Below are 13,446 nucleotides of genomic sequence, written 5' to 3'. Positions count from 1 at the left end.
GGGTGCAGTGAGAGCTGAGAATCAGATTCACAGGCAGGGTGCAGTGAGAGCTGAGAATCAGGTTCACAGGCAGGGTGCAGTGAGAGCTGAGAATCAGGTTCACAGGCTGGGTACAGTGAGAGCTGAGAATCAGGTTCATAGGCAGTGAGAGCTGAGAATCAGGTTCACAGGCAGGGTGCAGTGAGAGCTGAGAATCAGGTTCACAGGCTGGGTGCAGTGAGAGCTGAGAATCAGGTTCACAGGCAGGGTGCAGTGAGAGCTGAGAATCAGATTTACAGGCAGGGTGCAGTGAGAGCTGAGAATCAGGTTCACAGGCAGGGTGCAGTGAGAGCTGAGAATCAGGTTCATAGGCAGTGAGAGGTGAGAATCAGGTTCACAGGCAGGGTGCAGTGAGTGCTGAGAATCAGGTTCACAGGCTGGGTGCAGTGAGAGCTGAGAATCAGATTTACAGGCAGGGTGCAGTGAGAGCTGAGAATCAGGTTCACAGGCAGTGAGAGCTGAGAATCAGGTTCACAGGCAGGGTGGAGTGAGTGCTGAGAATCAGGTTCACAGGCTGGGTGCAGTGAGAGCTGAGAATCAGGTTCACAGGCAGGGAGAGCTGAGAATCAGGTTCACAGGCAGGGTGCAGTGAGAGCTGAGAATCAGGTTCACAGGCAGGGTGCAGTGAGAGCTGAGAATCAGGTTCACAGGCAGGGTGCAGTGAGAGCTGAGAATCAGGTTCACAGGCAGGGTGCAGTGAGAGCTGAGAATCAGGTTCACAGGCAGTGAGAGCTGAGAATCAGGTTCACAGGCAGGGTGCAGTGAGAGCTGAGAATCCGGTTCACAGGCAGGGTGCAGTGACAGCTGAGAATCAGGTTCACAGGCAGGGTGCAGTGAGAGCTGAGAATCAGGTTCACAGGCAGGGTGCAGTGAGAGGTGAGAATCAGGTTCACAGGCAGGGTGCAGTGAGAGCTGAGAATCAGGTTCATAGGCAGTGAGAGCTGAGAATCAGGTTCATAGGCAGTGAGAGCTGAGAATCAGGTTCATAGGGAGGGTGCAGAGAGAGCTGAGAATCAGGTTCACAGGCAGGGTGTAGTGAGAGCTGAGAATCAGGTTCACAGGCAGGGTGCAGTGAGAGCTGAGAATCAGGTTCACAGGCAGGGTGCAGTGAGAGCTGAGAATCAGGTTCACAGGCAGGGTGCAGAGAGAGCTGAGAATCAGGTTCACAGGCAGGGTGCAGAGAGAGCTGAGAATCAGGTTCACAGGCAGGGTGTAATGAGAGCTGAGAATCAGGTTCACAGGCAGGGTGCAGTGAGAGCTGAGAATCAGGTTCACAGGCAGTGAGAGCTGAGAATCAGGTTCACAGGCAGGGTGCAGTGAGAGCTGAGAATCAGGTTCACAGGCAGGGTGCAGTGAGAGCTGAGAATCAGGTTCACAGGCAGGGTGCAGTGAGAGCTGAGAATCAGGTTCACAGGCAGTGAGAGCTGAGAATCAGGTTCACAGGCAGGGTGCAGTGAGAGATGAGAATCAGGTTCACAGGCAGGGTGCAGTGAGAGCTGAGAATCAGGTTCACAGGCAGAGAGAGCTGAGAATCAGGTTCACAGGCTGGGTGCAGTGAGAGCTGAGAATCAGGTTCACAGGCAGGGTGCAGAGAGAGCTGAGAATCAGGTTCACAGGCAGGGTGCAGTGAGAGATGAGAATCAGGTTCACAGGCAGGGTGCAGTGAGAGCTGAGAATCAGGTTCACAGGCAGGGTGCAGTGAGAGCTGAGAATCAGGTTCACAGGCAGGGTGCAGTGAGAGCTGAGAATCAGGTTCACAGGCAGGGTGCAGTGAGAGCTGAGAATCAGGTTCACAGGCAGTGAGAGCTGAGAATCAGGTTCACAGGCAGGGTGCAGTGAGAGCTGAGAATCCGGTTCACAGGCAGGGTGCAGTGACAGCTGAGAATCAGGTTCACAGGCAGGGTGCAGTGAGAGCTGAGAATCAGGTTCACAGGCAGGGTGCAGTGAGAGGTGAGAATCAGGTTCACAGGCAGGGTGCAGTGAGAGCTGAGAATCAGGTTCATAGGCAGTGAGAGCTGAGAATCAGGTTCATAGGCAGTGAGAGCTGAGAATCAGGTTCATAGGGAGGGTGCAGAGAGAGCTGAGAATCAGGTTCACAGGCAGGGTGCAGTGAGAGCTGAGAATCAGGTTCACAGGCAGGGTGCAGTGAGAGCTGAGAATCAGGTTCACAGGCAGGGTGCAGTGAGAGCTGAGAATCAGGTTCACAGGCAGGGTGCAGAGAGAGCTGAGAATCAGGTTCACAGGCAGGGTGCAGAGAGAGCTGAGAATCAGGTTCACAGGCAGGGTGTAATGAGAGCTGAGAATCAGGTTCACAGGCAGGGTGCAGTGAGAGCTGAGAATCAGGTTCACAGGCAGTGAGAGCTGAGAATCAGGTTCACAGGCAGGGTGCAGTGAGAGCTGAGAATCAGGTTCACAGGCAGGGTGCAGTGAGAGCTGAGAATCAGGTTCACAGGCAGGGTGCAGTGAGAGCTGAGAATCAGGTTCACAGGCAGGGTGCAGTGAGAGCTGAGAATCAGGTTCACAGGCAGTGAGAGCTGAGAATCAGGTTCACAGGCAGGGTGCAGTGAGAGCTGAGAATCCGGTTCACAGGCAGGGTGCAGTGACAGCTGAGAATCAGGTTCACAGGCAGGGTGCAGTGAGAGCTGAGAATCAGGTTCACAGGCAGGGAGCAGTGAGAGCTGAGAATCAGGTTCATAGGCAGTGAGAGCTGAGAATCAGGTTCACAGGCAGGGTGCAGTGAGAGCTGAGAATCAGATTCACAGGCAGGGTGCAGTGAGAGCTGAGAATCAGGTTCACAGGCAGGGTGCAGTGAGAGCTGAGAATCAGGTTCACAGGCTGGGTTCAGTGAGAGCTGAGAATCAGGTTCATAGGCAGTGAGAGCTGAGAATCAGGTTCACAGGCAGGGTGCAGTGAGAGCTGAGAATCAGGTTCACAGGCAGGGTGCAGTGAGAGCTGAGAATCAGGTTCACAGGCAGTGAGAGCTGAGAATCAGGTTCACAGGCAGGGTGCAGTGAGAGCTGAGAATCCGGTTCACAGGCAGGGTGCAGTGACAGCTGAGAATCAGGTTCACAGGCAGGGTGCAGTGAGAGCTGAGAATCAGGTTCACAGGCAGGGTGCAGTGAGAGGTGAGAATCAGGTTCACAGGCAGGGTGCAGTGAGAGCTGAGAATCAGGTTCATAGGCAGTGAGAGCTGAGAATCAGGTTCATAGGCAGTGAGAGCTGAGAATCAGGTGTTTTGGGAGGGTGCAGAGAGAGCTGAGAATCAGGTTCACAGGCAGGGTGTAGTGAGAGCTGAGAATCAGGTTCACAGGCAGGGTGCAGTGAGAGCTGAGAATCAGGTTCACAGGCAGGGTGCAGTGAGAGCTGAGAATCAGGTTCACAGGCAGGGTGCAGAGAGAGCTGAGAATCAGGTTCACAGGCAGGGTGCAGAGAGAGCTGAGAATCAGGTTCACAGGCAGGGTGTAATGAGAGCTGAGAATCAGGTTCACAGGCAGGGTGCAGTGAGAGCTGAGAATCAGGTTCACAGGCATTGAGAGCTGAGAATCAGGTTCACAGGCAGGGTGCAGTGAGAGCTGAGAATCAGGTTCACAGGCAGGGTGCAGTGAGAGCTGAGAATCAGGTTCACAGGCAGGGTGCAGTGAGAGCTGAGAATCAGGTTCACAGGCAGTGAGAGCTGAGAATCAGGTTCACAGGCAGGGTGCAGTGAGAGCTGAGAATCCGGTTCACAGGCAGGGTGCAGTGACAGCTGAGAATCAGGTTCACAGGCAGGGTGCAGTGAGAGCTGAGAATCAGGTTCACAGGCAGGGAGCAGTGAGAGCTGAGAATCAGGTTCATAGGCAGTGAGAGCTGAGAATCAGGTTCACAGGCAGGGTGCAGTGAGAGCTGAGAATCAGATTCACAGGCAGGGTGCAGTGAGAGCTGAGAATCAGGTTCACAGGCAGGGTGCAGTGAGAGCTGAGAATCAGGTTCACAGGCTGGGTACAGTGAGAGCTGAGAATCAGGTTCATTGGCAGTGAGAGCTGAGAATCAGGTTCACAGGCAGGGTGCAGTGAGAGCTGAGAATCAGGTTCACAGGCAGGGTGCAGTGAGAGCTGAGAATCAGGTTCACAGGCAGGGTGCAGTGAGAGCTGAGAATCAGGTTCACAGGCAGTGAGAGCTGAGAATCAGGTTCACAGGCAGGGTGCAGTGAGAGCTGAGAATCCGGTTCACAGGCAGGGTGCAGTGACAGCTGAGAATCAGGTTCACAGGCAGGGTGCAGTGAGAGCTGAGAATCAGGTTCACAGGCAGGGTGCAGTGAGAGGTGAGAATCAGGTTCACAGGCAGGGTGCAGTGAGAGCTGAGAATCAGGTTCATAGGCAGTGAGAGCTGAGAATCAGGTTCATAGGCAGTGAGAGCTGAGAATCAGGTTCATAGGGAGGGTGCAGAGAGAGCTGAGAATCAGGTTCACAGGCAGGGTGCAGTGAGAGCTGAGAATCAGGTTCACAGGCAGGGTGCAGTGAGAGCTGAGAATCAGGTTCACAGGCAGGGTGCAGTGAGAGCTGAGAATCAGGTTCACAGGCAGTGAGAGCTGAGAATCAGGTTCACAGGCAGGGTGCAGTGAGAGCTGAGAATCCGGTTCACAGGCAGGGTGCAGTGACAGCTGAGAATCAGGTTCACAGGCAGGGTGCAGTGAGAGCTGAGAATCAGGTTCACAGGCAGGGAGCAGTGAGAGCTGAGAATCAGGTTCATAGGCAGTGAGAGCTGAGAATCAGGTTCACAGGCAGGGTGCAGTGAGAGCTGAGAATCAGATTCACAGGCAGGGTGCAGTGAGAGCTGAGAATCAGGTTCACAGGCAGGGTGCAGTGAGAGCTGAGAATCAGGTTCACAGGCTGGGTACAGTGAGAGCTGAGAATCAGGTTCATTGGCAGTGAGAGCTGAGAATCAGGTTCACAGGCAGGGTGCAGTGAGAGCTGAGAATCAGGTTCACAGGCAGGGTGCAGTGAGAGCTGAGAATCAGGTTCACAGGCAGGGTGCAGTGAGAGCTGAGAATCAGGTTCACAGGCAGTGAGAGCTGAGAATCAGGTTCACAGGCAGGGTGCAGTGAGAGCTGAGAATCCGGTTCACAGGCAGGGTGCAGTGACAGCTGAGAATCAGGTTCACAGGCAGGGTGCAGTGAGAGCTGAGAATCAGGTTCACAGGCAGGGTGCAGTGAGAGGTGAGAATCAGGTTCACAGGCAGGGTGCAGTGAGAGCTGAGAATCAGGTTCATAGGCAGTGAGAGCTGAGAATCAGGTTCATAGGCAGTGAGAGCTGAGAATCAGGTTCATAGGGAGGGTGCAGAGAGAGCTGAGAATCAGGTTCACAGGCAGGGTGCAGTGAGAGCTGAGAATCAGGTTCACAGGCAGGGTGCAGTGAGAGCTGAGAATCAGGTTCACAGGCAGGGTGCAGTGAGAGCTGAGAATCAGGTTCACAGGCAGGGTGCAGAGAGAGCTGAGAATCAGGTTCACAGGCAGGGTGCAGAGAGAGCTGAGAATCAGGTTCACAGGCAGGGTGTAATGAGAGCTGAGAATCAGGTTCACAGGCAGGGTGCAGTGAGAGCTGAGAATCAGGTTCACAGGCAGTGAGAGCTGAGAATCAGGTTCACAGGCAGGGTGCAGTGAGAGCTGAGAATCAGGTTCACAGGCAGGGTGCAGTGAGAGCTGAGAATCAGGTTCACAGGCAGGGTGCAGTGAGAGCTGAGAATCAGGTTCACAGGCAGGGTGCAGTGAGAGCTGAGAATCAGGTTCACAGGCAGTGAGAGCTGAGAATCAGGTTCACAGGCAGGGTGCAGTGAGAGCTGAGAATCCGGTTCACAGGCAGGGTGCAGTGACAGCTGAGAATCAGGTTCACAGGCAGGGTGCAGTGAGAGCTGAGAATCAGGTTCACAGGCAGGGAGCAGTGAGAGCTGAGAATCAGGTTCATAGGCAGTGAGAGCTGAGAATCAGGTTCACAGGCAGGGTGCAGTGAGAGCTGAGAATCAGATTCACAGGCAGGGTGCAGTGAGAGCTGAGAATCAGGTTCACAGGCAGGGTGCAGTGAGAGCTGAGAATCAGGTTCACAGGCTGGGTTCAGTGAGAGCTGAGAATCAGGTTCATAGGCAGTGAGAGCTGAGAATCAGGTTCACAGGCAGGGTGCAGTGAGAGCTGAGAATCAGGTTCACAGGCTGGGTGCAGTGAGAGCTGAGAATCAGGTTCACAGGCAGGGTGCAGTGAGAGCTGAGAATCAGATTTACAGGCAGGGTGCAGTGAGAGCTGAGAATCAGGTTCACAGGCAGGGTGCAGTGAGAGCTGAGAATCAGGTTCATAGGCAGTGAGAGGTGAGAATCAGGTTCACAGGCAGGGTGCAGTGAGTGCTGAGAATCAGGTTCACAGGCTGGGTGCAGTGAGAGCTGAGAATCAGATTTACAGGCAGGGTGCAGTGAGAGCTGAGAATCAGGTTCACAGGCAGTGAGAGCTGAGAATCAGGTTCACAGGCAGGGTGGAGTGAGTGCTGAGAATCAGGTTCACAGGCTGGGTGCAGTGAGAGCTGAGAATCAGGTTCACAGGCAGGGTGCAGTGAGAGCTGAGAATCAGATTTACAGGCAGGGTGCAGTGAGAGCTGAGAATCAGGTTCACAGGCAGGGTGCAGTGAGAGCTGAGAATCAGGTTCATAGGCAGTGAGAGGTGAGAATCAGGTTCACAGGCAGGGTGCAGTGAGTGCTGAGAATCAGGTTCACAGGCTGGGTGCAGTGAGAGCTGAGAATCAGATTTACAGGCAGGGTGCAGTGAGAGCTGAGAATCAGGTTCACAGGCAGTGAGAGCTGAGAATCAGGTTCACAGGCAGGGTGGAGTGAGTGCTGAGAATCAGGTTCACAGGCTGGGTGCAGTGAGAGCTGAGAATCAGGTTCACAGGCAGGGTGCAGTGAGAGCTGAGAATCAGGTTCACAGGCAGTGAGAGCTGAGAATCAGGTTCACAGGCAGTGAGAGCTGAGAATCAGGTTCACAGGCAGTGAGAGCTGAGAATCAGGTTCACAGGCAGGGTGCAGTGAGAGTTGGGTGTCAGGGAGATGCAACTTAATTTATATATTACAGACTGACCCTTATTAAAGCCATTGCCCTGAATCAGTTATGGAAGGAACATCTCATTTAAACAGTGACTTAGATATGAAAGTTTATATTGTTTCCATCATCACTGTGTTTCTGTGAGTCGCGGAATTCTGGATTTCTAGGAAGCAATGTGAGGGGGCTGGGCTGGCTGAGAAGAACACGAACATCTAGGGTGGGTTTGTTCTGTTGATCAATTTCTGAGAGAACAGGAACTGCAGCCTTGAGGACTCTAACATCTTGCTCTAATTTGTTTTGTTCATAGACTCCAAAGCAAAGTGCAGGGCTGGTTGATAGAAGAAAAGGGGTGGGGCCGAGTGAAGAAGATTTCACAGGAGCAGAGGAGATGGAACAGAATGAAGGGGAGGAGCTGGATGAGATGGGGGGGTGTGGCAAAGTGGTAGGTGAATACAGGTGAGTGCAGTGCAGAGTGGATACAAAACAGACAGACAATGATTTCTAGGTGCAAGGGTGTTTATTAATTTAATTAACAATGTGCAGAGCCTTATGGCAAACACCTGTAAATAATAATGTTGGAGTGATACAGCAGCGTGTATCACTCGGTATTTGTAAATCCCCAGGTTTGATCTACAACCAAAACTCAAGTTTTACACACCAACACTAAACACAAAACACAATCACAGTTCCTAGTGATAGTGAATAAGTGCAGGTGGTGTTTTACAGTTCTCCGTGAAATGCAGGGGTGAAAGTGATGTCCGGGTTTATGCTGGCTTCTGCTACAGCTCCGGATCGTGTTATAGGAGGTCTAGTTTAAAACAAACAGACAGTTATAACAAACACTAACAGATAAAACAAACTCACACTTTACAGGATGGTAACACAGGCCCCTTGTTGGTTGTCTCTAACCATTCACAAAGGAACAGATCACGTCAGCTATGACCCCTATTTATATCCTCGCTCATGACCCCTAGGTTAACGAGCGCATCCGCTCCTCCAGTCCTCAGATGCCACACCGTTTACTGTCTGGGTCATTGAGTTTGGATACTGTAGCTGCGCCTCTTTCCTAAATGACCAACTTCCACCTACCCTATGGAATAAATTGTCATGCCATTTAGTTACGGGTACTCTGTTCCCGTTACACAGTGCCCTCACAGGACGAGAGGGAGATCTAACACCAAGCACCATTCGATCTCTGTCACAGGGGGCTAAATGAGAAGGTGGAACATTATGAAGAGGTGGGGGAGAATGAAGGAGAGGAGCTGAACCAAGAGGAGGAGCAAAGACTGAAGGATGGTCATGACATCATCATGGAGTGGACAAGGGAGCTGAAGACAGTGCCGGAGGTAATATTTTAACACATTTCAACAGCTGGGTCTAACACACTGTGCATGAGTTAATCTCAAAAGAGGTTCCTGTATCTCATTCCTCCACACCCACACTGCTAGTGATCTGTTCTGAACACACTGTCCATGAGTGCATCTCAAAAGAGGTTCCTGTATCTCATTCCTACACACCCACACTGCTAGTGATCTGTTCTGAACAGGATATATTTTTATTTTTCATTCATGAGTTAATCACTGCTATAAACTAGGTACATGCAGTCATTTGCTACTACAATGTAGATAGATTCATTTAGTAAATCTAGCTTCTGATATCAGGTCGTTTTTCACAGTGAGGCTCCATTTAGATTGGTATGCAGTGTTGCCAGGGAGATAGCAGAGTGCTCTCCTGTTTTGAATTCACAGCCATGGCAGGGATGTATGATACTGACATGCTTGAGTGATTCATTTCAAAACATTTCCCAACTGAAACCCTTCTCTAGAGTTCCTCACACACTGTGGTCTGGAGTGAACACCCCTTATCCTCTAATCTATATTGTCTTTAACCAGAACTCTGTCTCAGCGGGGGAGGCTGTGGAACAGGGTCTTGCAGAGCTGGTGAAGGAGTGGAAACGAGGCAAGCTGAGGAACATCTTACCCATCATGGAGTTCATCATGTGGGCCCGGATCAAGGAGGAGGCAGACAAGGTGAGAGCAGCAAGATAAACCCACAGCAGAACTCAGCTATATACTTGTACATGTGCTTTGTGTCACAGTGGAGCACACAGGGATAGGGAGATGCTCATTTCTATTTATTAGCAGAAACGCAATCATTTTATTAAACTGCACTTACTAATACTTTGCCCTATGTTAATATCTGTACCATTTGACAAATACGTCATTTGCTATATACAGTGCTGAGAAAAAGTTTGTGAACCCCTTAGGATCTTCACATATTTCATACCTAAAATGCAATTGGATCTTAATCTAAGTCCTAATAATAGATAAAGATAACCTGATTAAACAAATGACACAAAAACATGATACTTTTTCAACATTTATTCATCCACAAATGATTCAACATTCAATATCCATGTGTGATAAAGTATGTGAACCTTTAGATTCAGTAACTGGTGGCACCCCCTTGAGCAGCAATGACTTTGACTAAGCGATTCCTGTAACTGTTGGTCAGTCTCTCACATCGGTTTTGAGGAATTTTGGCCCATTCCTCCATACAGAACTGCTTCAACTTGGTGACATTTGAGGGCTTCCTTGCTTGGACAGCTCGCTTAAGGTCCTGCCACAACATTTCGATGGGGTTTAGGTCTGGACTTTGACTAGGCCATTTTAAAATGCAGAATTTCTTCTGTAACCATTATTTTGTAGATCTGCTTGTATGTTTAGGATCATTGTTTTGCTGTATCACCTACTGTTGGTTCAACTCACGGACAGATGGCCTGACATTCTCCTCTAGAATCATCTGATACAATGCAGAATTCATGGTTGTGTCAATGATGGCAAGCCGTCCAGGTCCTGAGGCAGCAAAGCAGCCTCAAACCGTCACACTCCCACCACCATGCTTGACGGTTGGGATGAGGTTCTTCTGTTTGAATGCAGTGTTTGGTTTTCACCAAACATAACGTTTCTCATTGAGGCCAAAAAGTTCTACCCTTGACTTGTCTGTCCAGAGAACATTGTTCCAGAAGTCTTGTGGATCACCTATGTGCTCTTTGGCGAACTTCAGACAGGCAGCAATTTTTAGAGAGCAGTGGTTTCCTCCTGGCTATCCTTCCATGAACACCATTCTTGTTCAGTCTTTTTCTGATAGTTGAGTCATGAACACTCACGTTAGCCAAGGCGAGAGTGGCCTGCAGATCCTTGGATGTTACTCTGCGGTTCTTTGTGACTTCCTTGATGATTTTCCAGTTTGTTCTTGGAGAGATGTTGGTAGGATGACTGCTCCTGGGTAGAGTGACTGTGGTCTTGAACTTTCTCCATTTGTAGACTGTCTGTCTGACAGTGGATTGGGCCCCAAATCCTTAGAAATTGTTTTGTAACCCTTTCTAGACTGATGGGCATCAATAACTGTTTTTCTGAGGTCCTCAGAGATTTCTTTTGATCGTGGCATGACGTGTTTCCACACACCTGTATGGTGAAGACCAAACTCACAAAGTTTCTGATCTTTATATAGGGTGAGGCCTCCCAAAACTCACCCCTGAAGATCTACCTAATTATTTAAACACCTGATTATCCCCTTAATTGAGCTGATAAAACAAGGGGTTCGCTTACTTTTTCACATACTCTGAATCGTAATTACTTATTGTTTGTCTAATTCATACATCATTTTGTTTCAAAAGACATGGAATTGGTTAATATAAACCGTATTTGATATTTAAGAAAGGACTGGTTTTGATTCAAGAAGGCTATCATGGTAAAATTATGGAATTTCCATAATTATCATTGGGGTTCACAAACTTTCTCGGCACTGTATTAACACAGGGCAAAGTATAATGAAGTATAATGAATTGATACAGAAGACACTCACAGACAGTCACATATAGTAACACAAGTGAAAGTATAATGAATTGATAAAGAAGACACTCACAGACATCTTCGATACATTCATTTGTTTCCCACTTGACTATGAATTGTTATTGTTTTTAGGGAATTGTCACTCGGATGTGGTTCTGTAGAATGCTAAAATCTCAGAATATTGGTGAGTATGGCAAACCTGAAAAATGTAAAACTTCATCTGTGACCGTCCAGCACAAGATTTTCTTGATGACAGAGACTCGGAATCATCACATCTGTTTAATTTGCTAATTAAAAAATAAATAGAGCCATATCACATTCATAAGTTATTGGAATGCCTGTAAGATGTATTGGACTTGATGTGTTGCTTCCTATGGTAGCTGCTCAGGTTGTGAGGAAACGGTCTGCCTGGTTCAAGTGCAGCCGTGTCACCTGGGACGAATGAACTCAATGGCCCGTCGGTTTAGACATGTTTCATTTGTTGTGTTTTAGACACTATTAAATCGTTTTTAATTTCTGTAAATGCCACTGCAATGGTAATTTTAAACAGAAAATGAACTAGTGTTCAGATGTAATCTCTGGCCTTTTTCTTAATCAGAAGCCTGGTCACTCTGAACTATCATTCTTGCATTGTGTGCCTGCTCTTGATTCATTCATTCATGTTTTATGTTATAGTAATGTTACTGCAATAATAGAGAGAAGACAAGCACACTTGAATGATTAAAATAACAACCAACCCAAACCAAAGCGTCCCTAAATAAATGTGTATTGTTATTATTATTTATAATAAACATGATTCTAATGAATTATATCCTCACTAGTCATTTTAGAACAACACTAACCTGAGAGTTGTTCCCTTCCAATGACAAGGAGGCAGTATTTGAGTGACAGGTCACTTCTTCTGAGGGGAGCAGGTTCATCTTGATTCCTGCTGTCTTTTGAACACAAGTCGATGTTATTTCAAGTTGCACCTTGACGGGTGGAATTGTATTTCCGTGATGGAAACTGAAAATGCGCGAAGGATTCACTCAGGTAACCCAACAAGGAGACGGGTCTCTCCGAAATGGGAAACGAGAGAATCACAAAACACAGCATGGGAACTTTCACAAGCAAAACACAACATGGGAACTTTCACAAGCAAAACACAGCATGGGAACTTTCACAAGCAAAACACAGCATGGGAACTTTCACAAGCAAAACACAGCATGGGAACTTTCACAAGCAAAACACAGCATGGGAACTTATATAAGTAAGGTAACATTGTTAATAATTGAAAACGACACTATGAAGTTTAGACTATGATAATGGATCTTTAAAGAGATTCATCTATATTTCGTGCTGGAATATTGATGCAATTCTTTGCCAACTCTGTCTCTATCTCTTCACACAGGTGCTGGGAGATGCCTTCCTGATTCAGGTATTTATCACTGTTGTAGTTTTGTGGATTTTCAAGTGTTACATTCTACTGTTAAGAATAATCTATTTTCTTTCATTTTCTCTAGTGTGGCAGTGGATTCACAAGGCATCAGGTACTCTTTAGTTTTACTATGTGTTGCTGAAGTCTAATATTTCTGATTGATTTTTGGTAACAGTTTGTTTCTAGTACAGAAGGACAGCACTATATTGACAGTGGACATCTCTCTGCTCATTTAAACCAGTTCATTCAGTTAATTTAAAACCATGTTCCCCTCTTTCTCTTTGCTTCCCATCTTACTTTCACCCTTTCCCCTCTCCCTCTCTGTTGCTCCCTTCCACTTCTACCACCTTCTCCTCTTCATCGTTCCTTTCTCCTTCATCTACCTTCCCCTTTGTTCTCTATTACACCATTCTCCCTCCCCTCTCTTCTCCTGCCACTCCTCTCCACCTCTTCATTTCTCCTTTTCACCCTCATCTCTCTTCCCCTTCCTTCTCTATTTCATTGCCCTCCCTCTCCCTCTCTTCTCCTGCCTCTCATCTCTCCCTCTCTTCTCTCCATCTTCATCTCTCCTTTTCTCCCTCATCTCTCTTCCCCTTCCTTCTCTATTTCACTGTCTTCTCTCTCTTCTCCTGTCTCTCCTCTCCCCTCTCTCTTCTCTCTCCCTTCATCTTTCCTTTTCTCTCTCCCTCTCTTCCCCTTCTCTATTTCACTGTCTCCCCTCTCTTCCCCTGCCTCTCCTCTCCCCCTCTCTCTTCACCCCCTCTCTCTAAAAGATGCTCCCATAGTTTATTAGAAGTAGTCTTTTGTTTGTTTGTTGTTTGTCATTTAAGAATAGGGGTTAGTGTGTGGCTTAGCTAAATTACAGTTTAGATTACATTGTAATCTATTCTGGAAATCACTCTTTTTCCCCTCCCTCTCTCTCCCTTTCCCTTCTATCCTTCACTTTTCCCCAATATTCTTAACATGAGTGCTTCTCCCAGGTGGCAGGTATGTACAGTACAATCTCGCTATAACAAACCTGTTGGGATCCAAGCCTTTTGTTTGTTATAGCCGATGGTTCATTACAGCCAAGGGATAAT

At 48.1% G+C, this 13,446-nt stretch overlaps 1 protein-coding gene across 8 annotated transcripts in view; it reads left to right on the top strand.

Annotated features, from left to right (window-relative positions):
* LOC117965850 (E3 ubiquitin-protein ligase TRIM39-like) overlaps nt 1-13,446 on the top strand; it is a 121,077-nt gene that overhangs the window by 11,795 nt on the left and 95,836 nt on the right. Inside the window, exons 7-12 of one of the 8 annotated variants that reach the window (XM_059011854.1) lie at nt 7,404-7,552; nt 8,301-8,442; nt 8,989-9,126; nt 11,083-11,134; nt 12,341-12,367; nt 12,453-12,479. The exons of 6 other annotated variants lie outside the window; for them this stretch is intronic. In XM_059011854.1, the coding sequence (XP_058867837.1) occupies nt 7,404-7,552; nt 8,301-8,442; nt 8,989-9,126; nt 11,083-11,134; nt 12,341-12,367; nt 12,453-12,479 (535 nt within the window). The remainder of the gene's footprint in view (nt 1-7,403; nt 7,553-8,300; nt 8,443-8,988; nt 9,127-11,082; nt 11,135-12,340; nt 12,368-12,452; nt 12,480-13,446) is intronic. One more of the 8 variants, XM_059011855.1, reaches the window with a different exon arrangement.

Source organism: Acipenser ruthenus, chromosome 43 (assembly GCF_902713425.1).
Source record: "Acipenser ruthenus chromosome 43, fAciRut3.2 maternal haplotype, whole genome shotgun sequence".
Taxonomy (NCBI): Eukaryota; Metazoa; Chordata; class Actinopteri; order Acipenseriformes; family Acipenseridae; genus Acipenser; species Acipenser ruthenus.
The sequence above is the reverse complement of the archived record's forward strand: the minus strand, read 5'-3'. Positions and strand labels throughout refer to the sequence as shown.